This window comes from Suricata suricatta, chromosome 8 (assembly GCF_006229205.1).
Source record: "Suricata suricatta isolate VVHF042 chromosome 8, meerkat_22Aug2017_6uvM2_HiC, whole genome shotgun sequence".
NCBI lineage: Eukaryota > Metazoa > Chordata > Mammalia > Carnivora > Herpestidae > Suricata > Suricata suricatta.
This window is the reverse complement of record NC_043707.1, coordinates 105,976,976-106,002,693: the sequence shown is the minus strand read 5'-3', so window position 1 is coordinate 106,002,693 and position 25,718 is coordinate 105,976,976. Positions and strand designations below refer to the sequence as shown.

Sequence of the window (25,718 nt, the reverse complement as noted above, 5' to 3'; positions counted from 1 at the left end):
CTGTTAAGTGAAACTGCAATACAATCTAAGTTTATTTTGGGAGTGTTTGCTGTATCATTGGATTTAATGAAATGTTTAGAGGTGCAGTAGGCATGACTTTGAGTAGATAATGAAAGAAAATGCAAAATGCTTATTGTTTTATGATGTGGTTTCATCTTAGCTTGGGCAAACCATGCAGTATTTAATACATAGTAGCAGAGTATTTACTATTGAAGCTTGAAAAAAAGATGTGAGTTCTTTGTGTGCAATCTTTCATTTATGCATGTGAGAGGGTTTTCCTTTTTTTTTTTTAAATATTTTTACATTGTAGTACTTGTTTCACACCTTATTTCTTTCTCCACCCTGTTCCTTGTGGATTCTCCAAAGTTTGACAACAGCCTATAACATAGTTGGTATTCAAGCTTTCAAGGAAAGCCTTAAAACAAGTTTTTAGAACAGATAGCTTTCACATAGAAGAGTGGCTTCTCTTCCAACTTTCTTGCAGATCTGAAACTTCACCAATTTATGCCCTTCTTGGAACACAGAACTCTTTCTGTGAGAATATGCTATTTATCTGTAATATGCCTTGCCTTGTTCTGTAATAGTTTATATGTGTTTTTCTCTCTAACAAGTTGAGAAGTCCTTGGTGAGTTCTGTGTCTCAGTTTCTCCTTCACTGCCAGCTCAGGGAGGATCCTGAGGTTGGTGGACTGCTTGCTTTTCAGTTGCCTAGAAAAGTCCATGGTGAAGCCTGAATACTCGACTCATAAAAGCTCAAGCTGTGTGTGGTTTTTGGTTTGGTGGAGTGTCATGGAGTTGGGGACCTCTGGCGTATTGTTTTCCCTGTGAAGTCACTCTCTGTCCTCTCTGTGGCACGGAGGCTGACACACCTTTTGACATAAACGTCTCTGACCCTGGGAATGGTTGACATTGCAAGACCATTCATGTTCACAGGAAACATGAGGTGAGGGGGAGGAGGTGAGGAGGGAACACCAGCAGCAGACAGCCAGGACAGCGTCTGGAGGGTGCTCCCTGCCCGAGGGGGAAGAAAACCAGCTTCCACCATAACCAGGAGGGATGTTCGCCAGCATCTGGTGGCACTATAATAGCATAAACAACGACAAGTTCCATAAACATCACAAAAGGAAGAATTTGCCTTGAAATTCCTTCTGGGATCTAATTTGAGGGAACTACTTGGAGAGGCTGAGGTCACGTGGGAAGCAGAAATAGAAGTAGAGCAATGTGAAGTGACAGCTGGGCTCTCCCTGGGGCGGTTCTACAGCAGGGGGTGGGGGGGAGGGCTCTCCTGCCTGCCTCCCCTGGGGTGCGGGGGTGGGGGGAGGAAGGGAGGGGACACTTGGTGGGAGGATGCCACCCTGGAGGAGGCAGGGCATTAGCAACTGCTAGCCTTCAAGCATGCTGACCTCAGGCTCTGGGAGCAGGAGCTCCTGCTGGGCTGGACCGAGGATTTGGAGCAAGAAGAATGGAGTTTGAGTCTTCAGCTGTTTCTGACAATTATGTGACCTTGAGCAAGTCACTGTGCAAGAGTCCACTTCGCCTCCTCTGAAAGTGGAGCTGATTGCTGCTCAGGCTGCCGTGGGGATTCAATGCAGTTCCCGCTCCACGGGCAGAAAGCGTGGCTGTCACACTGTCCATTGATGAACAAGTAGGTGCTGGCCAGAGGAAGTGAATATTGGGTCTGCAAGCCTGAATATGCTTCCTGCTCAAGGCTTTATTGAGGCTTTTTCTTTCTGAAAAACAGACCCCTTTTTCTCCTTCAATTTGAGGTGGAAACTTGATGTTGGAAAACAGGACGTTTCATCTAGAATAATGTGCGTGGGCAGCCTCGTTTCATCTTGATCTTTGGAAGAGCTGTGAATTTCTCGGATCACCTAAACCTGCCTGCACCTCAAGCGCTGCCATAAGCTTTGCAAGTAAAGAGCCCAAAGACATGTCCGTTAGAGCCTGCGCATCTCAGGGCTGCTCTTCAGTCCGCAGAGTGGGGAGAGGGCGAGACACCTGGGGTGCATTCCAGGAGGCCAGACACAAGGTCCTGCTGGCGCAGCAGTGACGCCTCATGCTTCTCAGCCCCTGCCGAGCAGAGGGTGAAGAAGCAGGGTTCCAGAGCGAGTTCTGGACGTCACTAGAAACCGTGGCCTATAAACAGTCCTGGGCAAAGGTGTCTCCCCAAGGGCCTTGCACCCACAGGCTATTTTTGTGCCCGCCCAGCCGGTGGGAGACAGTGCCCGCGTGTTTCTTTTCAAAGAGAAGTTGACTTCAGTCTCTTGTTCTAGGTGGTTCTTATTTTAGCTGAACTCTATGGAGTCTCTCCTCAGAGTTAAGGGAGGTGTTCACCGAGTATGTGGGATGGGGTAGCAGCAGGTCGGGAATGAAGCTTTGGGAAAGGATCCGGGACGCTGTGTGTGACAGGTGGGCGTGTGGGCGGAGGGCTGGACATACCTGCTTGCTTTAAGAAGTCCTGTTGATCTTTCTGGAAATTGTGTGTGTGTGTGTGTGTGTGTGTGTGTGTGTGTGTGTGTTGTCTTCAGAAACATCTTTTTCAGAATTTGTTGCAAGGGAAGGGCTGCGTAGGAGGCTCTAAGCCGAGCCCCCTTCGGAGATCAGTGGGGAACTCTTTGTGCTCACAACTGAGGTCTAATTCCTCCTCCCAGACAAGGAGTGTGGAGCGGGAGGGAGTTTGGTGTGGGGCAGGGATGCACAGACCTGTTTGTAAGGGAGATGACACTCAAGCCTGCCCTGGAATCAGTGGAAAACACTTGGGGGCCTCTGTGGTTTGGAAGATGATGTAGCTTGCACAGTACGCTTCACGAGTGGGCCATGGGAGGTGAATTTAATTTTATGCTCGCCGGGAGATTCCAGCAGTGTATTTCCGAGGTGCGGAATCATTATTTACAATGAAGCACTTACAGAGAAGTAGTAAAGTTAATGGAGGTTTCAGAGGAATTAGCTGTGGCGCATTCTCCAGGGACGCCCCTGGAGCCGGATCTGCTGTGTGCAGAGCTACTGGGCTACCGGCCCTGGCCTGGGGTTATCTGAGAATGCCAGGGCCTGGGAACCCATGGACAAAATTGGGAGGGACCCAAAGCGGAAGAGCCCTGGGCCTTCAGACCCCGGCCTGGGGCTGGGCTCTGCCGCAGGCTGCCTCCCTGGCCAGCAGCCCCGAATGGACTTGCTGGGGGTCCTGGCAGGGTGAATGCTACTAGTGCCACTGACCCTGGTTGACGCTGGCTGCTGCTGTGGATGGTGAGGTGTGAGCCCTGCACTCACAGTCCCTGAAAGACTGACAAGGTTGCACCGTGAAGATGGTGACCCGCTCTAGTAGGCCACACTCATGAGGTCCTTGGGTCGCAGCTCCTAGGGCAAGGTTGCCATGTCTATGCCTGGTTCTGGGTATAGTTGGTGTTAGGAGTGTGGCAGATGTGCTGGAATCTGAATTCTCCTGGATGACCTTGAGCATGTTATGTGGCCCCTCAAGTTTCATTTTCTCTCGAGTAGGACAGTGATGAGGCCAGCAGCACAGGGTTGCTGGAATGAGTGTGACGGACGGTGTAGAAAACACTCGGTATGAAGCTGGGCACCGTGGAACTCTGCTGCTTCTCCACTTGTGTCGCTCAGCTCGGCCCTCCATCTGTATGTACTCCTGGACCCGGAGTCCGTGGGCCTGGTTACCAAGCTTCTGTGCCTGGTGGCCTCTTGCTGGCTTCCATGTAGAGGAGGCCCAGCGGCAGGAAGGCCAAGGAAGCCCTGGTTTTCCTTACTCTCCTCCTTCTTCTTCCAGTGATGTCTCCCAGGTAGGGCAGCTCCTTGATGGCGTTCCTCCCTGCTCCCAGATTTCAGGGCTGAAGCCCCTCCTCTCTGCACTGGGTAACATCATCCCCTGTGTGACCGCAGCCTCTGGGGAGGTATTAGCTTCTTGGATTTCCTGACCTCTGGGTCACCTTACCTTCTTCTTGCTGTCCCAGCACCCATGTGTGTGACTCTCTGTGTTAAGTCTCCTCTGTGGGAAGGACCTGCCATGGGTTCTCTGTCCCTGACTGGACTCTGATCAATACAGTGGAACTCCCATTAATTATGACAGGAGCCTGGCCTTGGAGTCAGACAGGGCAAGGTTCAAATGTCGCACTCCACCCCTTCCTCACCGTGTGACCCGAGCCTCCACAGGTGCCTCTGTAGAATGCAGATGGTCACAGACCCAACTTTATGAGGCTCCTGGGAACATTTAATGAGAGAACAACAGAAGTAAAAGCACAACATAGAGTGGGAGTGGACAGTAACACGACCAGAGGGTATGTTTCTAGAAGTGTTTGCTGCTACCCCAGGTTGGCCCAGGGAGTATGGCTTGGGCCTCGGTATCTGTGGGCAGCAGGAAGCTGTGTGGGGCCTGGAGGGCTTTGTAGAAAGGGACTGGAGCAATGTTTTTATTTTATTTTTTTAAGTTTATTATTTTGAGAGAGAGAGCATGTGGGTGGAGTAGGGGCAGAGAGAGAATGCCAAGCAGGCTCTGCGCCGTCAGCACAGAGCCCAGTGTGGAACTAGGTCTCACGAGGCGTGAGATAGTGACCTGAGCTGAAATGAAAAGTCTGACACTTAATAGATTGAGCCACCAGGTGCCCCTGCTGGAGCAGGCTTCTTGTCCTCTCCCAGTTTAGCTTAGAACTATAGGTAAGCACCGAGGGCCAGGCCCTCCCCAGGGCCGCTCTAGGAGGAGGACACCACAAGTGCTATGGCCTCTTCTCTAAATCTCTGGGGCTCAGATAAGTGAGGATGGGTCAGTGCCTCAGCCTGGGGCATCGCTGGTAGCTGGCTTTTAAAGTCTACTTAGTCATTCATTTTACCTAATTATCCAATGACCTAACACCAGCCTATAATGTTATTTTCCGCTCAGAATGACACCCATGGGATTTGGAGGGCTGGAATATTTTATCTGCTGCTCAATAGCCAGACTTCCTAGCACTTGCTTGCTTAGACCTCCCCAGAGTGGGGGGGGGGGGCGCTGACACTGGCCCCACCCTGGAGTTATCTGAGAATTGCAGGGCCTAGGAGCCAATCAATGAGCCATCCCTCAGCCTCTGTGGAGTGCTGGATCAGCATCCCCATTGTAAATGGCTTTTCCTAGGCTTTTTATCTCAGGGAGGTGGGGGTCATGATGAGCAGTCAGACTTGGCAAACCTTGGAAGGATCTGAATCAGCAGAGTTGAGACGACTTGCATCCTAAGCAGTAAGGTGGCCCCACCTGACTACACTCTGTTGAGCTCTGCCTTTCGCCAGGGTGGTCCTGGAGAGCTGGAGCAGGGACCCTGTGTTCAGAAGAGCTCCAGAGGCCCAGAGTGCAAGATCCTCCCCTACTACCTGCTGTCCCCACTGGGGGCGCACCTGCCTGGAGAACCCCTCTCCTTGGGACAGGCTGGTGCTTGGGGTACATATGTGCCCCCAGCCTTTGTCACACCACTTGCCTTACTGGCTATGCTCCTTCCCATGGATGCATATCCTAGTGTTTTCTAAGGCTCTAGGGAACTTTCCTTGGCTGTTCAGAGGCCTACTGACTTCCCTCCTTGCTGCTGCTTCTATATTCTATAACAGATACTTCATTAGGTTTTGACTGACATGATTTTCTAGGTGTTTGCAAATGTCAGGCTGGAGTCTCTGTTGACATCTGATATGCTTGGGATTATATGACTGGCCCTCAAGGGGCGTGTGCTTCCCTTTGGGGCCTAGGGTACAATTCTGGGTACTGTTTCAAGAAAGGAGGGGTTTTCAGACTATTGCTCTGTAGGCGTTCTCTGCCTGTGGTAGGGAGGAGCACAGACCAAAGATTTCCTAATCTGGCTTTGTGCCAGAAATGCCTGGGAAAATGTTTAAAAATACAATTCCTAGACTTCACTCCTAACCATTCTGTTTTAGTAAACCTGAAGGCAGGGCCTGTGAATGTATGTTTTCAAGTCAGAATGCCAGATAATTCTGATGTCCACAGGAGCTGGCCCATCAGCCTTACAACTCAGCTGCAATCTGTATTTTTGGGGTTTGTCTTTTTTCAAGTATTCTCTTCCATTGCTCCCATATGCCACTGAAATAGTCTAGAACCTTCTAGGTTTTGTTAGCCAAGGTGAATGCCTTGGGCCACTTCTCTTTTTTTTTTTTTGCTTTAGTAAATTATATATATATATTTTTAATAGTTTATTGTCAAATTGGTTTCCAAACAACACCTAGTGCTCTTCCCCACAAGTGCCCTCCTCCATCACCGCCACCTCTTTTCCCCCCTCACCCTTCCCCTTCAACCCTCAGTTCGTTTTCAGTATTCAATAGTCTCTCAAGTTTTGTGTCCCTCTCTCCCCCCAGCTCTCTTTCCCTCTTCCCCTCCCCCTGGTCCTCCATTAGGTTTCTCCTGTTCTCCTGTTAGACCTATGAGTGCAAACATATGGTATCTGTCCTTCTCTGCCTGACTTATTTCGCTTAGCATGACACCCTCAAGGTCCATCCACTTTCCTACAAATGGCCATATTTCATTCTTTCTCATTGCCGTGTAGTACTCCATTGTGTATATATACCACACCTTCTTGATCCATTCATCAGGTGTTGGGCATTTCCATGACTTGGCTATTGTTGACATTGCTGCTATGAACATTGGGGTACATGTGCTCCTATGCATCAGCACTTCTGTATCCCTTGGGTAAACCTCTAGCAGTGCTATTGCTGGGTCATAAAGGAGTTCTATGGATAGTTTTTTGAGGAACCTCCACACTGTTTTCCAGAGCGGCTGCACCAGTTTACATTCCCACCAACAGCATAGGAGGGTGCTTAGGCCACTTCTCAAACATGAATGAGGTAGCAGACATCCTCTAGACCTCAAGTCCTGAGTTAGGAAATGGGAAATAGGCACCTTCCATTGAAACAATTTAATCATGTAGCATTCAATTGCTAGTTCTTTGGGAATCTAAGATTTAGCAAAGTGTAGTTCAAGAATCTCCTCTACATGATTCAGTTAGGAGGAGCCCACAGTGATATTATGCCTGACTTGCTAGACCCTTTTCTGTTCTTGGAGTCGCTATGCTCCTGTCTGTCCCCTTCTTATGTTAGTTCTTATGTTAGTTCCCTTGCACAGTGATTTTCAATCCTGGCTGCACGTTGGAAGTACATATGGCTATCCAGGCGTCTTGCACTGAGATTCTGATTCAGGTGATCTGGGTGAGCCCTGGCCTTGGTTCAGATGGGAAACTGGGGTTGAGAGCACCTGGAACAAGCCATGTTGGCACATGCATCTGTGAAGTACAATGGGAAATAAATAGGTGTAAACTTAAGAAAATGTAAGCCCTTAGATACGGTTCCCTACTTGCTTTACTAAACTCTACCATATACAGTTTTCCAGATAATTTGAAACTTTCTCATTGTAGCATTTTATGTTTCAAAATGACACTGATGGTGAATGTGTTCCCTCCACCACCTCCTGCTTGCTAACTGCCCTGATCTTTGCAGTTGACCTTGTTACTTTGGCTACTGCTTACCCCTACTTCTACTTTTCCCATCTAAACTCCTTCTGGACCCCTTTCTTTCATGATGGCAAGTTTAACTTTCTGGTGCTCCCAGGTTATCTGAGTTCCTCTCCCCAGAACATCACAAAGAAAAGAAAGTGAGAGGGAAATCCATGCCATCCTCTCTTTAGTTCCATGATCCCCTTTCTAATCTGGTGTATTTCCTTGGCTAGCTGGTATTGTCTTCCTCAGTGTGAGAGGGTCCCTGGCATGGAATCAAGATCATCCGTTAATCTGTTATTCCTCCCCTAGCCCCACTCCCAACACCTGTGCAATTTGATGGTTTCCTGTCTCACATTCAGGTCCTTCAGCCATTTTGATCTTATTTTTGTGTATGGTGTAAGAGACTGGTCTAGTTTCATTCTTCTACATGTTGCTGTCCAGTTTTCCCAGCACCACCTGCTAAAGAGGCAGTCTTTTTTCCATTGGATACTCTTTCCTGCTTTGTCAAAAATTAATTGACCATACATTTGTGAGGTCTGGGCCCTTCTAAAGGTCTTTGTGGCATGCAGGCAGGGGCGTTCCAAGCTGAGGCACCAAGATGACAAAATGGCGCAGCAAGCGGAGGGAGTGGGCAGTGTGGCTAGAGCAGCAGAATACAGAAGTCGGGCAGGGAAAGAGAAGGCTGGTGAAATGGGCCTTAGGGGATCCAGGCAGGGAAGGGGCCTAGTACAGTGCCTGGCACCGAAGAGCTGCTTCATCTGAAAAGCTTCCCTCCCCTAGAGCCATTAGAGGGTGGTGGTGAAGGTATAGACAACCTAGGTTGAAGTCTCTCCACTTTTATGACTTTGGGCCATAGAGTTAACCTCTCTGTTGTCCTTGTTGGTGAAGTGGAAATATTGATAACAAAGCACCTATCAAAGGATTTTTGTGAGGGTTTAATGAAGTGGTGCAAGCAAAGTGCTTAACATGGTTGCCAGTCACAGAGTAAGCACTCAGTAAACATGAATCTTGGTTTATAATCACATTATAAACACTTATTGTGAAAGCCCCATAAACCATACTGAGGAGAATGGTTTTGCAACTTTATTCTGAGGGCGGTTGGGACCTATGGGTTTTACAGCATCTGAAAGGGATCACCTAGGCTGCAGTGAAGTGGTTGAGCTGGAGGTGTAGAGACTAGAGGCAGGGAGGCCAGTGAGGAAGACTTGAGAAAACTGAGAGACAGAGAAAGTTCTAGGCAAGAAGGAGTCTGGAGAGTCAGAGATGAAAGATGTGAAGGAGGCAGAACCACCTCCTTGGCAGTACTTGTGGGTAAGAGAATGGTCACTGAGGCCAGTGGATCCAGGGTCTGCCACTTATGGCCTATGTGTCCTTGGCAAATAGCTCTCTGTGCCTCAGTGTTTTTTTTCTATTGTAAAGTGAGAAAATAAAACGCCCTCCCTCCTTGGCTTGTTGTAGGGAGTGACATGAGCTATTATATGTAAAATGCTTGGAATTTGGCTTAGAGAATATTAAATGTTATAACACATCTTCCATGTGACTAAGATTAGCTATTATGACTATTATCAGAACTGGGATGTGGGGGCGCCTGGGTGGCTCAATCGTTTAAGTGTCTGGCTTCAGCTCAGGTCATGATCTCACGGTTCGTGGGTTCCAGCCCCGCATTGGGCTCTGTGCTGACAGCTAGCTCAGAGCCTGGGTCCTGATTTAGAATCTGTATCTCCCTCTCACTCTGACCCTCCCCTGCTCATGCTGTCTCTCAAAAAATAAAATAAAATAAAATAAAATAAAATAAAATAAAATAAAATAAATTAAAAAAAAAAAGAAAAGAACTGGGATGTGAAGGAATGGCCCAACATGATTCTGAGGACTATTGCTCTGACGTGAGCATCATCGCTTGGGAATTTCATGATGAACAGATCTGGCAGTAAAACGATGAGTCATGGAATTTGGCTTATGTGGATATGTGGGTCAGTAAATGGGTCTGAGGCATGGCAGGAAATAGGCCTGGAGTGCAGTCGCAGGGTCATCTTGGCATCCTTCGGACACATCTGGATGCTGAAGTCACCCAGAGAGGGTGGGCAGGAAGGGAGAGAGGAGGCCCAGACATGAGGAGCATCAACATTTATTTACAGGAGGGAAGAGGAGCAGAGGAGACCGAGAAGGAGCCTCCAGGGACAGGAAGAAGCCATGAATGTTGAGGGCACAGAGAATTTCCAGAAGGAAAGTGTCTAAGAGTCAGATGCTACTGAGGAGAGTAAGATGGGGACTAAGAAGAAGCCAAGAGATTTAATGGACACGAAGCATTGGAGCCCTGACCTCCCAGGGAGGTCCCCCTTGTCTGCCACCTCCCTGCTCCAGGACCAAGAAAGGCCTGTTTGCTGTGTTCCCACCCTGCCCCCACTCCAGCTTTAGGGCATGAGGGTCTTATTTGGGGCCCAGGAGGACAAAGAAAGACAACTTCACCTTCCTGAGTGCCTGCTGTGCACGAGGTCCTTGTCATGTCATATTTGCCTCTGACAAGAGTCCTGAGGGGCTAGTGTCACTCCTCCTCTCATACCTTGAGGGGAATAGCTGGGTAACTCATGATTGGCTTCTAGTTCTTTCTTTTTTGGAGAGACCTAGTCCATGGGAGGGGAAAGGATCAACCCTGATTAACCAGATTACCAGTTCTGTGTGGTCGATCTCTCTTGCCACTCATGCTGGATCTTGCCTTTTCCCAGGTCAGATCACCAAAAGTGGGAGGGCTGGATAGTAGGAAAGGTGGGATGTCAGGGTGCCTCTTGAAGGCAAACCATACAGAGATGAACCTCAGTTCCATAACCTCTGACTTCCAAAACATGCTTATACAGTCACTCCTATTGCTACTTGCTACTTCTGGGTAGCAAGATAAGGGATCAGGCTTTCTTCTGTGCCAGGCCTTGGGGTGGGTACTGGGGAGGCAGAGACAGAGGAAATATCTGTACCCTGTAGGGGTTTCATGCCAACCTGGAGACAGATCAGGACATGTTCTTCATGCTAAGGATAAGCATAGGAGCATGTGCTGAGCACATGGCTGTGTGTGCAACTGTGTATCCAATAGAGTGTGGGGATGTGATGTTGAGTGTGTGGGAGTGGACTAGAGCGAATCAGTCATTGATATCTGCCCTCTCATCTCCACAGGAGCCATCCCTGGACCCCAAGCCCATCTTGGAGCTGCCCCTGGAGATGCTGGCCCAGAAGCTGCGGGATGAAGAGCTCAGTCTGGAGAGTGTCCTCTGTAGCTACTTAGAGGAAGTAGGTGTCTGGGTCAGAAGTGGGGGGGGGAGCTATCACCTGTTGTTGTCCTACTCAGAGGAGGTGGGCGTCAGGTGCAACATCCTGGTGCTGCAGCTGGGTTGGGAAGGGATGCGGGCCACAGTCATCTGTCATTTCTATTCTTCTCTGAGTCAGGGTGGTGGGAGGGGCTGGGGTGACTGAGTGCCCTGTCCTTGGCCTCACCCTAAGCCTCTTAGCTTGTCTTCTTCAATGTTGCTCAGGCACTGAAGGTACACCAGGAGGTGAATTGCCTGACGGATTTCCTGGGCGAGTGTGAGGAGCAACTGCAGGCATTGAAGAAGCTCAAGAGGACTGAGAGAGGCCTTCTCTATGGGGTCCCCATCAGCCTCAAGGACCCCTATGACTGCAAGGTGGGCTGGGATGTGTTATGTTCACATGTGTACATGTCTGTGTATGTGCCCATATACCACTGAGTCTGTGAGCATCTAACCATGTGACATTGGGCAAGCTACTTAATCAAGGATGCACAATTAGGAAGTGGCCAGCTAGGATCTGAACCCAACTCTTGCCCACCATGTTCTTCTGCCACTTGTGAGCTCTCCTAAAGGTACAGCATGCATGTCTCAGAGGCTGTGACAATGTGTGTGAGAGGGAGCAGAGTAAAGGGTGGGGGAGTCTCTTCATTGGGTGGTTACAGCCTTGCCCTTAGGGGCTGAAGTTAATGTCACTTCCTTGCAGGGCCATGATTCTACGTGTGGCCTGGCTCAGTTCCTGGAGAAGCCAGCGGACAAGGACGGGGTCATTGTGAAAGTGCTCAAGGCTCAGGGAGCTATTCCCTTCTTTAAAACCAACACCCCCCAGACACTGTACAGGTCTCTGAAGTGGGTAGGCAGGGCCTGGGTTTGGGGCTGGGCCCAGGATTGACAACAGCACAAAATCCCAATTCAGAGAAAGAGGGTGAGGTGGGGGCCAGTCAAGCAGATCGTGACGATCAAGGTTCTTGGGCGAGTCTTTTCTGCTCCCTGAGCCTCAGCTTCCTCATCTTATAATATTTGGGTGGACTCCATAGTCACTACAGGCCCTCAGACTCTGAGGTTCTGAAGAGTTTCATCTCTGTGTTTATCCCAGTTCCTCTAATTGTTTTTCTCATCACCTATTCTCTCTCCTCTCTTTCAGCATTTAGTGTACCTACTTTTGTGAGGAACCTGCTCCTAGTTCTGACAGCAGGGCTGTGGGCTTCTGTCCTTAAGTTAGGAGTTGTGGTTGGTGTCCACGCTTGGGCTTTCCTGTGGCAGTAGGCCCTCACCTCAGCTGTAAGGGAGACTGGGAGGCTTAGCCCCAGGGAGGAGTTTGGGAGCCAAAGCAGCCCTGGGGTTGAATCTGGAGGGGATCAGTCTCTACATAAGGAGGGGCATCTCCCCAGTTAAATTTTCACCTCCCAGCTCCTTTTCTTCTGCTTCCCTTAGCCTTAATTGCAGCAACCCCATCTATGGACAGACTCTGAACCCTCTGAACTTAAAAAAGACCCCAGGGGGCTCCTCAGGGGGTGAAGGAGCCCTGCTGGCAAAAGGAGGTTCCATCCTGAGCATGGGTACTGACACTGGTGGCAGCATCCGCATACCAGCCAGCTTTTGTGGTATCTGTGGCCTCCGGACCACAGGAAACCGCCTCAGGTACGTGGTGCTGCGGGGAGCGAGGGAAGAGGTAGACTCAGCCCAGTGTTGGGGAAAGGAAGTCTGGGGGGAGTAGAGGGGCCTGCTTGGCACCTCAACTCTTATTCACTTAGCTCAGTACTAGTGAAAGTGGCTAAAGGTAGGAGGATTTCAAATAACTCCTGCTTCAGCCCCAGATAAACACACTATATTTGGTACGGGTGGCAGCAGAATAGACCTTCCACTCACTCATTAATTCATTTGTTTATTAATTCATTCATCTTTACATGTATCCATCTACCTCCCTGTTTCCTTAGTCATTGATTGATCCACCCATTTTTCCATCTATCCATCCTTTGTCCATTCATCTACCTATGCAGTCATCATCCCATCAATCTATATCACTATTCATCCACTATTTAATTTATCTAACAAATATATTGAGTGTTTCTTCTGTAAATGACACTGTACTAGTTATTTGGGCTTTATCAGTAAGAAAAAGGACAACTATCTCAGCTCTTGAAAATCATACATACATCCTTCCTTCCATTTGTTCATCCATCCATCCATCCATCCATCCATCCATTTATCTCCCCCTCTATCCACTCATCTAGCCATCTGTTTATCCATCCATATCTATCTCTGTTCACTCATCTACCCATCTTTCAGCCCCACCCTGAAAACCTACACTGTGGTGGCCCCTGTGCTGGGGACACAGAACACTCTCAGACCTAGTCCCTGCCTCCCAGCCCCCCAACCTGCAGCTGTGCTCTTTGACATGCAAATGGCTTAGTCAGAAAGTGGTTAGGGCTCTAAGAGGGTGTCAAAGTTTGTCGGAACTCACAGGATGAATCTGACGTTTTCTTCAACAGAGATTTATTAAAAGCCTAGACTTTAAACTTTCAGAGGCAGGGCAAGGGAAAGGAAGGCTTCCTGGAGGAGGCAGAATCTGAGGTTGGTTTTGAAGGATGGACATGCAGAGATGGTGTAGAGTCTAGAAGGCTATAAACTGTGAGAAGCTTACTTTGCCTGGAGTATTATTTGTGTGTCAAAGAGCAGGGATGGGGAAGTTGTGAATTGATACTTCAGAGCCTTGAAGTCAGTCAAAGAGATCAGACTTAATGCTGTGGGCAGTAGGGTCATGGGAGGGTTAAAGCAACTCCTCTTCCTGGGTGTTGGACCCTGGGAGAGTGCTTGGCTGGGTACTAAGGCTTTGGCACTAGGCCCTTCCCTGCAAGTGCTAAGGTAGGCTCTGGGTGGGTGGGGTTTTGCAGCTACTCTGGAGTTGCCGCTGCTGTCAAGGGCAAAAAATCAGGTAAGCTCCTGTCTATGCCTGTGGCCACTCCCATTCAAAGATAAACCTGCCAGCCTTCCTCCCAAGGACATCTCACTCATCCCCTATCTCAGACAGATTGGCCCCACTGGTGATAAATCATGGTTCCCACCAGGCCTCTCCTAGTCCAATGAGAAATGCTTCCTATTATCTAGCTTTAATCTCTCCTATTGGTCTCCAGATGTTTGACCCCAGATAAGATTCTCCTTTCAGGAACCAGAGCTACTTTGGCCACTGTGCCAATGCTACCTACCTGTCCTCAACCCTTGACCCAGGTTGGCCCCAGGGCCCTTAACCCTGATCACCGTCCTGGGCTCCACCCTCTGAGGCCAGGCAGTGGGGATTCCCAGAGTAGAAAGGATGAGAGGAGTCTGCCTCTTCTTTGTTCAGTGACTACAGTGGCTGGCCCCATGGCCCGGGATGTGGAAAGCCTGGCCCTGTGTCTGCGAGCCCTGCTAAGTGAAGACATGCACCAACTGGACCCCACTGTGCCTTTTATGCCCTTCAGGGAAGAGGTGAGCTGGGTTGGGGAATAGGCCTGGAGAGCTCCCACCTCTCCCCTCCCTCATTCCTCATTGAGTTTTCTACCATCTGACCATCTTCTGTGGAGACCTTTCTTTCCCAGCCCAAGGTACAGTGACCAAGAAGCCTCCATGCTCAGTCATGTTCACATCCCACCCCTGCTCAGCACCAGCTGCTTTGGCCTCTCAGCTACTTGGAGTCATAGCTAATACTGCCCCCAGAGAGGGACTTCATCATCACATACCCAACACACACAGACATACATTCAGGAGATATGGTTAAGAGAGTCTGGTATCCGGTTAGGCTAGGCTGTTAGTCCTCTAGGTAACCTTGGCCAAGTCACATCTCTTCTCTAGGTCCCAGTCTCCTCAGTGGTGTAATAAAGAGGTTGCACCCAAAGATTGATCCAGACCCTTCCAGCTCTGGCAGCCTTCATTTATTCAGTAGTTTATTCAACAACATTTATTGGCACCTACTATGTTCAGGCTCTTTGTAGTTCATCCTAATATCCACTCTATAGAATGAGCATTGTGCTTCTCAATTTACAGGTGAGGAAACTGAGAGGAAAGGAAGTTACTTGCCTATGATCACATAGATAGTAACTGGCAAAAGTAGGCTTTGACTCCAGCCCTGTCTGCTCCAGAACCCTCTCCATAGGGAGAGTCTCTGTCTACCATTCATTCAACGTCTACTCATCTGATTCCCTACTCACATCCTAGTACAATCAACCTGTGATCATTTTCTGTCATCTATTTTTTGCCTTTACTAATTTCTCCATCTTCATCATCTTCTGGCTGTTTTTAGTTTAAAGATCTTTGTGTCTATTAGTCTACTTACTTAACTGCCCACCCTCTCAATTCCAATCATCCATTCTTCTATCCACCCATCTATCCATTCAACCCTCTGCCCACCCACCCATTCACCATCTCATACCTATACCCTCCCACTCATTCATGAATCTATCTACCATCTATCTATCTATCCACTCCATCCACCAATCATGTCCTCGTCCATTTGTTCTTCCAGGAGTTTCTCCAGAAGACCTAGAGCCTGGAAAGTATATAGAGGGGCTCCAAGGAGCTCTTGGGGAGCCTCGGTAGATTCCCCTGGGTTGAAAACAGCTGTGTTCCAAGGCCCTAGCCTACAAGTCTTAAGTCTTAAAGAGGCCCAGTCTCTCCTGAGAGCCCCACCCAGTCCCTCTTGCCACCAGGTATACTCCAGTAACCAGCCCCTTCGAATTGGCTACTGTGAAACAGATGGCTTCACCCAGCCATCTCCTAGCATGGCCAGGGCTGTAAGGCTCACCTCCAGGCTGCTCCAGGACGCTGGACATCAGGTAGGCTTGTTTAGCCCTGGATGGGGAGGGAAGCCAGACTGGTGAGGATGCCGGGCTGAGCCATTCTTGGAGGGAAAGGAAGTTATATCTGAGTTTGAGCTGCTAACATCACTGTGTTTCCCCTAAACTTCCTGGAGAAGACTGATGGGGGCAGCTGGGGGCAGGGTGGACCCCACCCTGTGAGGAAGGCATCAAGATTTTGCAGCCTTCCCCTTCAGTGGTGGGGACTCAGGGATTCACTCTTATAATTCCTATAGCTTGGGTTTCTTCATCAAATGGCTGTAAGGAGAACTATGTCCTCAAAATCACTTTTCTCCCCAGCCCCTGCCTCCCTCCAATGGCTTGTCCTGGTCCTGCCTCCCCTTTGAGAACTGCTGGTTGGCCACATGTGTGCTATGTGGTCTTGGGCCAGTCTCTTAACCACCCAGAGCCTCAGTTTTCTACCACATAGGGCAGCTGTGCAGATTAAATGAGCTCACATATGTGAAGCACTCAGCATGAGGCAGGATCCCAGTGAAGCAGGCAGGGCTGCCTGAATGCCATGGTGTCTCTCTGTAGGGTGAGGGAGTGGGTATGGTAGCAGAGGGGCTGGGATGGATGGAGAGGAGCTGCAGTTTGGTATCCTCTCTTTAAATCCTGAAGGATGCAAAGAGAATACCACGTGGGGCCAGAGGAGTTCCAGGCCCTGACTCAGTCTCTGTCTCCCAGGTCATCCCCTTCTCCATCCCCTGTGTAGAGTATGCTGTCAAACACCTGTTCCTGGGGGGTCCGTTTGGCGATGGAGGGGCCACCCTTCTGGAGAAGCTGTACGTTTGTCAGAACTCAGACAAGGGGCATGATGAAAACAGGGTTGGGGATGGGGCTGGCAGCGACCTGTGTCCTAGGAAGGCACTGTTGGCCTGGGTTGGTGGGATGCCTCTGGTTAATTGTGTGACCTTATATAGCAAGTCACCTGTTTGGTCTCCATCTTCACTGTGCATGGTTCCAGGGTGGCAGTGGTAGAAACAGAAGTGTTTCTTTGGGTCTGAGCTCCTTCCTTGGCTTGCCTCTGGAATGGGCATTGGGTAGGTATGAGAGCCAGTCAGTGGCTGAAAGGCTGTAACTGACCAGATACATGTCTGTGGTTCCTCAGTGAGGGGGACATTGTGGACCCTTGCATAAAGTCAATGATCACCATGCTCCGCCTGCCAGACCCACTCAAATGTTTTTTGTCCTGGATCCTGAAGTACAGAGTGAGTGTGGGACCAAGGTAGGGAGGCATTCAGGAGGGGAGGAGCCCAGAGAGTAGTGGAGGCCATGTGGCTGGAATTGGCATTCACTGATGGGGACAAAAAGAGAGGAGTTCTTTCAGAGAAAAGAGAGCATCTCAAAAAGAGGAAGGGGTTTCAGAGAGAGAGTGGTGGCCCAGAGGGGACTCAGGGCTTGTGGAGGAGTGGAAGCTTCCATGATAGTGTGCTGAATAGAGTTGCTCTCCTTGGACCCCCATTTTGGGTAGGCTGGTGTTGCTGTGTGGTTTATGAATGGGTCTCTCTCTCTCTCTCTAGGATACCTGAGCTAGCCAGAGTTTTGAAGAGACTCGTGGAGTGGGGTGAGTGCTAGTCTTCTTGGGTCAAGTTTACAAGCATCTTTCATGGGGTGGAGGAATTAAGTGAGACCCATGTGGCTGGAATTGGCATCCACTGGGGGGTGAGGGCTATTTAGACTTTGGGATATAATTAGGGCTTTAGGGTCATGTCTGACCCTAGTTGGATTTAGACTTTTGAGTGGGTTTGGGATTGGGGCTACTTTGGGCCTGGGGTTTGATTTGGAGTTACGCTTCTGAGTTCTGGCTAAAATTAGCTTAGGGTAAAAGTTGGGCCTGAGTTGAAGTTGGGTTTGGGCTGGGATTGGGGTTAAGGTTGGAATTGGTCAGCCCGAGGGCTGACTGGGGTGCCTCACAGGTTAGAGGAAGGACCTGTGGTTTTGAGGGAAGGCTGTGAGTCCCTGTGGCTGCTGATGGGGGGGGGGCATCAACCAGAGGGTGTGTACTCTTGGGGACATTGGATAGGCAAGGTATTTTGGTCAGCGAATAAGACACAGGGTCATCCCAGCCCATCAGCTGATTTGTAGCCTGCACTGAGACTAGGTTCTAGCTCTTGGCTGTAATGTCCCCGTTTGTATACAAGGGGGTCCTCCCATACTGACCTTTGGAATTCTAAGTCTTCTTTATTCCCTCAGGACTCCCAAGAAACTGTGGGAGCAGCATGCAGCAGTGCAGGTGATATGTGTCTGAAGAGACTTCAAGGGACTGCCAGAATGGGGGCAGCAGAGGCTGGGGTGGTGATAAGAGAAGCTAGAAGGGGAGTAGAGCTATGTCCCGGCCCACAGGGAAGGCCTGGCTGAACCCAGATGGGGAGGCTTGATGACCCAGGAGGTTAATTTAGTCCATTTCCTTGGGGCCAGGATGATATGTTGTTCCCAAATGACTGCAGCCTGAGACTCCCCTTGCCATCCCTTTACCTCAGCCCCTGGGAAGGCCCTGACCCTCCCCGGAAAGCTTAATCTGTATCTTACAGCCTGGGAATTCTTCCTGATCTTTAACAGGACTGGGTCTGGCAGCCCCTGACCTTGTCCTGCAAATGGTGACCTCTGCTGGCCTTACCCCTCTCATACCCCACTATCCCTGCAGGAATATCAGCAAAAATTCATAGCCAAGTGGAGGTCCCTGGACCTGGACGTGCTGCTGGTGCCAGCATTTGACCCTGCCTTCCATCTATGCCAGACTGAAATGGGAGTAGGTGAGAGGCCAGTGGGTCCTGGTGGGGTTGAGACCCAGAGTCCAGGACTTCAGACTCCTGCCACAGCCTCGGAGGCCTTGACCTCTGTCACCATTCAGTATTTAAAACAATGTCTTAAATTGAGATAAAATTCAGATGACATAAATTCACTATTTTAAAGTGTACAATTCAGTGGTTTTTACTATATTTAGAATGTGGTACAAACACCACCACTGTCTAATTCCGGGAACATTTCCATTACACTGAAAGGAAGACCTGTACCTGTTAGCAGACACTCTCAATTTTTCCCATTCCATTTTATTTATTTTTATTTTTCATTTTTTAAAGTTTATTTATTTTACGTTTTGGGAGAGAGGGAGAGAGAACATGAGCACATGCATGTGGGGGGGGGCGCAGAGAGGGAGAGAGAGAGAAAAATATGCACTGTCAGCACAGAGCCTGCTCGAATTAAGGAACAAACCATGTGATTAGATACGAGCTGAAACCAAGAGTCAGATGCTTAACCCACTGAGCCACCCAGGTGCCCTTCCCACTCACGTTTTTAAAAAAACCTTTTCATGTTTTTTAAGTTTATTTATTTATTTTGAGAGAGAGAGTGCAAGCAAGGGAGGGTCAGAGAGAGAGGCAGAGCAAGAATCCCAAGCCGGCTATGTGCTGTCAGCCAGACTCAGGGCTCTATCTCAGGAACTGAAACATGAAACCATGTCCTGAGCCGAAAGCAAGGGTTGACCGCTCAACCGACTGAGCCATCCAGGTGCCCCTGAAATATAATTTACATGCAATGAACCTCGCCAATTTTCAGAGTATAATTTGATAAGTTTTAACAAATACATATAGCTGTATAACATCCACCATGATAAAAATATAGACTATTTTGGGGCACCTGGGTGGCTCAGTCGGTTAAGCATCGGACTTCAGCTCAGGTCAAAATCTTGCCATTTGAGTGCTCGCTTCGGCAGCACATATACTAAAATCTTGCCATTCAGAAGTTTGAGCCCCACATCGGGCTCTGTGCTGACAGCTTGGAGCCTGGAGCCTGCTTTGGATTCTGTATCTCCCTTTCTCTCTCTACCTCTTCCCTGCTCATCTTCTCTCTCTCTCTCAAGAATAAATATTCAAAAAATTTAAAAATGGGGCGCCTGGGTGGCTCAGTTGGTTAAGTGTCCGGCTTTGACTCAGGTCATGATCTCACGGTTCGTGGGTTCCAGCCCCGCATCAGGCTCTGTGCTGACAGCTAGCTCAGAGCCTGGAGCCTGCTTCAGATTCTGTGTCTCCCTCCCTCTCTGACCCTCCCCTGCTCATGCTGTCTCTCTATGTCTCTCAAAAATAAATAAAAAACATTTAAAAAATTTAAAAAATAGAATGTTTTTCATCATCCACCAAATTTCCCTGATGTCCCTTTGCGGGCCACTGTACCCTTATATTCTACAACCACCAGTCTGCTTTCTGTCACTATAATTTTGCCTTTTCTAGGATTTCATACCAGTGGACTCTGAAGGAAGAAGGCTTTTCTGTCTGGCTTCTTTCACGTAGCATATCCATTCACTCTTAACATGCTGTCTGCTGCCTCACTTCAAAAGGTGGCTTTGGCCTAGCCCACCTGAGAGGCAGCCTCAGCACGGGGCAGCATCTGAGGCATGGCTGGGGCCCTTGCCCAGCACATATGCAGGTCTCAGAGGTGTTCTCTATGCAGAATGAAAACCCACCTCAAGCCTGGACTGCTCTGCCCTGGGTCCCCTGACAGTGGCTGCCCACACTCACATCCCACACCTGGCCCTGCACTGATGTCCTCTGTGTTGACATCGCTGCCTCTTCGACAGTCACTCCCCACATGCAGGTGGCTGCTGCAGAGGGGAGCTGCCTTTTAACTTGGGGTTGCCCTGCATGGTGTGGCCATCTTGGAGCCCAGTGTGCCACAGGCCTGGGCTGAATCCTCTGTCACCCACCAGCTGTGTGGCCTGTGGAAAACCTCCCAACCTGTCTACCCCCTCGGGTTCCACATTTGAACACCGTGAAGAGTAATCTCCACTTCACAGGGGTGGAGAGGCCTCAAGGAACCCGCAATGGAAAGAGGCCAGGACAGTGCCTGGCACTGAGTAGGGCTTCCGCAGCGTCCAATCTCTCCTTCCCTCCGCTTTGGGATGAGCATGACGCAGCTGTCAGGTCCCCCCACCCCCCACCCCAGTGCGGAACTGGGGGCTCTCCCAAGTTCCAAGAAGGACCCTGAAGGGGTGCTCACCTAACACTCTTCCCCACCTGAGCCTTCTGTCCGCTGATGATTTTCTGGGCTTGCCTGGATCTTCCTACAGATGTTGGCTCCTACATGAACCTGTACAACGTAGTGGACTTTCCTGCTGGTGTCGTGCCGGTCACCACTGTGACGCCACAGGACGAGGAGGAACTGGCTTTCTACAAGGGATACTATGGAGATAGTTCTGACAAACAATTCCGGGAGGTCAGTTTCCCTCTCCATACCTCTCCCCCAGGGACACAAGCCAGGACTGATTCTTGCCTCAATCCCAGTCGGGCTCGCAGGGGTGGGGGGTGGGGGGTGGGAGGGCAGAAAGGGGCCAGCCACTCCTAGTGTTTATCCTCTATCACTTCTGCTACCATGTCATCTCATCTCTGAGGACACACTGTTTGAGCTCCAAGTCGGCCTCTGTTCTTGTTCTGGGAGAATACTTAGCAAAACCACTTGTTTTCTTGACAACACTTCCCTAGGGAAAGTCCATCCCAGAGGCAGGAAGAGGCGGACAAATGTCCCTGGTTAGGAGCTTACTATGTAACTGGACTGGACACTGCTCCTCTCTGAGCCTCGATTTCTTCGCCAGGAAACTAGGACTTAAAATATCTACTTTGCAGGGTTGTCCTAAAAGTTCTATTGAAAAACAGTGAACCAATTAGGATAAGGCTTTGTATACAGGAAGTGTACAATACATGCTACTATTACTAATTCAGAGGTAGCTTCATAAAAGGAAGTATTTCCATGGACATGTTTAATGCACAGTCTAAAATGACAACCCTGTCTTGGATGACAGGGAGAAAGAGAGGGAGAGAGAGACTGAGTTTGAAAAGTATGTATATACCTGAATCAGACATTAAGCAACTTACTTTTTTGGAAATCGATTTTAGTGCTAGAGTTACCCAGTGGAACTGCTGACCTGAATTCTGAGAAAATAACAATAAGGATACTATCTAATGTGTCTTGAGCTCTTACTCTGTTCCAGGAGCTGTTTTAAAAGAGCTGTATATATATTAAATCATTAAATCCCGTAACTGTCCTGTGAGGTTTTACAAATGAGGAAAAGCGGCACACACAGGTTGAGAGACTTGACCAGTGCCACAGATAGCTGAAGTGAAGGAGCCAGGACTTGAATCCAGTTGGCTTGGCTCCAGGGCAAAGGCAAATAAAGGTTTCTAGCTTATCATCATAAAACAATCAAACATGTTTGAATTCCCATGTTTGGATTTCATGCCAGGACTCAGGCTCAGTCCCCATGTTCCTGAGTCTGTGTTTGGGATCAAAATACCCCTTTCACTGTAGAAGTGAGGCCAGATCCAGGCTCTGGATCAGGAATTTGTGCATCCTTCTTTCCTTTGCTGAGAACATTGGGTAGATACTCAGTTTTATATTTCTTTTTTATTTTTTTACATTTTTTATTTAAAAATTTTTAATGTTTATTTATTTTTTATTTATTTTTTGAGAGAGAGAGGGAATATGCAAGTTAGAGAGGGGCGGGGAGAGAGGGAGACATAGAATTTGAAGCAGACTCCAGGCTCAGAACCCAATGTGGGGCTCAAACTCGGAAACCACGAGATCATGACCTGACCTGAAGTCAAACACTTAACCAACTGAGCCACCCAGGTGCCCCCATTAAAAAATTTTAACTAACAGTTTTATATTTCAAGATTATAGTCAGTTCTGTGCATGGGGAGCAAGTTTTACATCTTAACCCTGGAGAAGTATAGACTGATACAGTCAGAATAGGTTTTCCAGATTTCCCCGAGAGCTGAGGAAGCCTGGAACTCTGAGCTCCAGGACATCTCTACCTTAGTATAGACTGGGGACGAGATGTTTGGACTAATGCATATGGGTGGTAAGGAAGGCTGGATGATGGACCTGTGAGCAGAAAGCAGGCTCTAAGTCCACCGACCCTCTCTCTGGGCAGGCCATACAAAGATCCGTGGGACTTCCTGTGGCTGTGCAGTGTGTTGCTCTGCCGTGGGAAGATGAGCTGTGTCTCCGGTTCATGAAAGAGGTGGAGACCTTGACCAAGAACCACAGGGGACCCAAGTGACCAACCACTCCTCCTGGAGGCCTTCATCCTTGTCCAGGTTTGCTCCTGATGCTCCTTCTCATGAATACCATATCTGCCTCATGTCTCCTCCTCCCAGAAGCCCACCGCATTTCTTCTCTTTGTTGTTCCTCTCTGCAGGTACTCAAGAAATGGACTCCTCACATTCATTGGCCCAAGTTGGGGCACAGGGTGAAGGGCTCAATAAACATTTCTGACTGGTAGACTTTGTGATCTCTGGTCTAGGTGGGGCTCTAGCCTCCTGGTGGCCTTCTGCCTCAAGCTAACTCTCCTCTAGCTCAGTCCCCCACATGATATCCCAGACTGTAGCAGAGGGGAAGGAGCCCCAAAGAGAGAGCCTGGTGACCTGGGTTCAAGTCCTGGCTCTGCCTCTGGCTTGCTATGTGATGCTGCGCAAGTTGCTTCCCCTTTCTGGACTTCAGTTTTCTTACCTACAAACTGAAGGGGTTAGATGTGATAAGGACCAAGGTACCTGTCAACTGGACTATTCTTTGACTTGTGACTTCTAGGCACTTCCCTGATCAAGAACTTGCTATGGCTCCCATTGTTGTCTAGAGAAAGTTCCAAAGAGCAGGACCAAGGAGCAAAACCCAGTCAGAACAGACCCTGGGTTGGGACCCAGACCCAGGCTTGCAGTCCAAGGCTTAGGCCAATTTCTTGGCTTGACACTCAGCAGCTCCCAAGATCCTCCACAACCTCCTCTGCCAGGGCTCCATCACAGCACAGCCTCTCTCCCTTTGCTCAACCTGGGGCCTTCTTGCCACCACGAGCATGCTTTGCACTTCTGCCTCTGTGCTTCTCTCACCTTCTTCCCACCACCGAAACACCTTCACTGTCTTCTCTGTCCTTCAAGCCCTGCATCAAATGCCACCTCCTTCAGGAAGTCTTCTTTGATTCCTCCAACTCCCCCCATGACCTTCCCTTCATCCGAACTCTCTTGAGATCTTCATGCATTAAAACTTACCCTTTCTGTATCTCACTCCACTTTACAGTCCTATTCCAGCCAGCTAGGCAAGCTAATGGACTCATTCTCCCTGTGGGTGATAGCACAGACTTTCTGAAGATAATACCTCAATGCAGAGGAATAGATTTTACCCATCCTCCCATCCACCTATATCCATCCATCCTACATTTGTTAAGTCCCCCTCTGAACACAGGTGATGGAATTTCAGGCAGAAAAAGACCTGAGTTTAACTAAGATGGAATCACACCAGGGGCACCTGAGTGACTCAGTTGATTAAACGTCCGACTCTTGATTTTGACTCAGGTCATGATCTCACAGTTCCTGAGTTTGAGTGCTATGCTGGCAGTGCAGAGCCTGCCTGAGATTCTCTATCTCTCTCCCTCTCTCTCTCACCCCGACCCCTGCTTGTGTGCTCTCTCCCTCTCTCTCTCTCTCTCTCTCTCAATATAAATAAATGCTTTAAAAGAAAAAAAAAGAAGGAATCACACTAGAAGGGAAGCCCTGACTCTACCTAGAACAGAAGGAACCATTTGGAATGTCCAGGTGCAGGTGAGACAGGGCTCTTGCTGACTTCACTGTGGCCTCTACCTCTCTCTAGGCTCTGCCACAGTCTGAACTCTCTGCTGGAGAAGGAGCCTTATGTTTTCTCTTCAGACAAGGCTAGCAGGGCTCCTGTTTTGTCCTCTCTCCCCCATAGACGGGAGAGGCTGGGAGAAAATGGGGGTTGGGGAGCAGAGAGGTTTTCTATCTCAAGTGCCTCCTGCCTCCTCTCATTCCCACCGGCTGCAACAGTTTGGGCACCAGGGGGCAGCATTGAGCTTCACACAGCCCAGACAGTAGTTGGCCTTCAGCTTTTAGATCCACCGTCAGCAGGACTTCCCCAGTCTAAACTCCATTACACAGATGGGAAAACTAGAGACGGGGAGACAGGGATAGAGGAACAGAGGAATAAGCCGGGTGGTTTACACATTAGTAGATTATAAGAGATAGAGGGCAGAATTCTACTTGTCTGATATTAGCCTGGGGAAAGAGAGTGGGCCAAGGGGCCAAGTAAATGGGAAGCTCTTCCTAAGGCCAGATTTCCCTCAAGGCTAGGCTTTCTCTTGTTTCTCTTGAGCTGATATTTGGGTCAACAACCGCCTTCTTCCCCAGCTCCAGCTCAAGCGCTGACCTGTAACCTCTCACTCCCTGCCAGCACCATCGTCAGCTGAATTTGCTGCCTGGTCCGCATGACTGTGGGATGGTCATTGGCTTCCGCAGTGCTCTTTGTCACAGTGGCTGCAGCTGTGTCGGTGTGGATGGAATGTCCAGGGACAGGACACTGCCTCCTTCTCCCCTTCCCACTCCTGCTACTTCCACTGTGGAAGGCTTGATCCCGGCGCTCAGATGCCCAGCTTCTCTGCCTCCTCCGCAGCCTTGGGCAAGAATCCAAGCTTCTCTGAGCCTCAGTTCCTTCTGTGCAATGGACATGATTACATCTGCCACAGCCGCAGGATGAGACCGAGCCACAGAGGGTGAAGGCAGGGTGGAAGAGGTCCCCTCCCCAGCCTGGGAGTCCCTGCTGGGGTGAGAGGCCGTCTTAGGTCTGGTGTCGGTGTCCAGAATTTACCGGGAAGAGCAAGCTCTTCCTGGGGTAGCAGTGAGAAATACAAAGGTGGTGGGTCACGCCAGAGGACGAATTTACTTCCTAAACAGGAGAATTCCGGTGGGAGGGGGTGTCTACAAAGGCTGGCACTGGGGCCCCTGACTAGGATACTCTCGGAAGGGGGTGCTTTGAGTCCTGGTCTTGTTTCCGTGCTGTGGGGATGCACGTAAGAGCTCTCCCCTTTCCGGGCCTCCGTTTCCACTGTGGCTGCACTGGGGAAGGGTGTCCGCGTGTCTCCCCGCCCCCCTTTTCATTTCCAAGTCAGCCCCGCGTCGGCTCACCGGCCCAGGAGAGACCCGGGCCTCTCCACCTTACCCATCGGACTCCGTTCTGTCACCCCGCGCGGTCTCGGGTGGCCGGGACGGACGGACCCCGGCGGAGGCGCCCCCTCCTCGGGCGCCCCCGACCGACGAGTCCGGCTCCCTCCCCGGCCGCTCAGCCGCCCGC

General features: G+C 49.6%; 1 protein-coding gene and 1 long non-coding RNA gene across 2 annotated transcripts in view; both read left to right on the top strand.

Annotated features, from left to right (window-relative positions):
• Nucleotides 1–16,888, top strand: part of LOC115297690 (vitamin D3 hydroxylase-associated protein-like) — a 22,639-nt gene extending 5,751 nt beyond the window's left edge. Inside the window, exons 2-10 of the mRNA XM_029945831.1 lie at nt 10,631–10,744; nt 10,987–11,136; nt 11,465–11,598; nt 12,193–12,399; nt 13,653–13,693; nt 14,102–14,226; nt 15,444–15,569; nt 16,278–16,375; nt 16,702–16,888. Coding sequence (XP_029801691.1) covers nt 10,631–10,744; nt 10,987–11,136; nt 11,465–11,598; nt 12,193–12,399; nt 13,653–13,693; nt 14,102–14,226; nt 15,444–15,569; nt 16,278–16,375; nt 16,702–16,822 — 1,116 coding nt within the window. The 3' untranslated portion in view covers nt 16,823–16,888. The remainder of the gene's footprint in view (nt 1–10,630; nt 10,745–10,986; nt 11,137–11,464; nt 11,599–12,192; nt 12,400–13,652; nt 13,694–14,101; nt 14,227–15,443; nt 15,570–16,277; nt 16,376–16,701) is intronic.
• Nucleotides 16,889–20,549: 3,661 nt separating this feature from the next.
• Nucleotides 20,550–22,865, top strand: LOC115299250. The gene is made up of 3 exons (XR_003912066.1): nt 20,550–20,801; nt 22,516–22,681; nt 22,783–22,865. It is a non-coding gene; the product is annotated as an uncharacterized LOC115299250 (long non-coding RNA).
• The last annotated feature ends 2,853 nt before the right edge of the window (nt 22,866–25,718 follow it).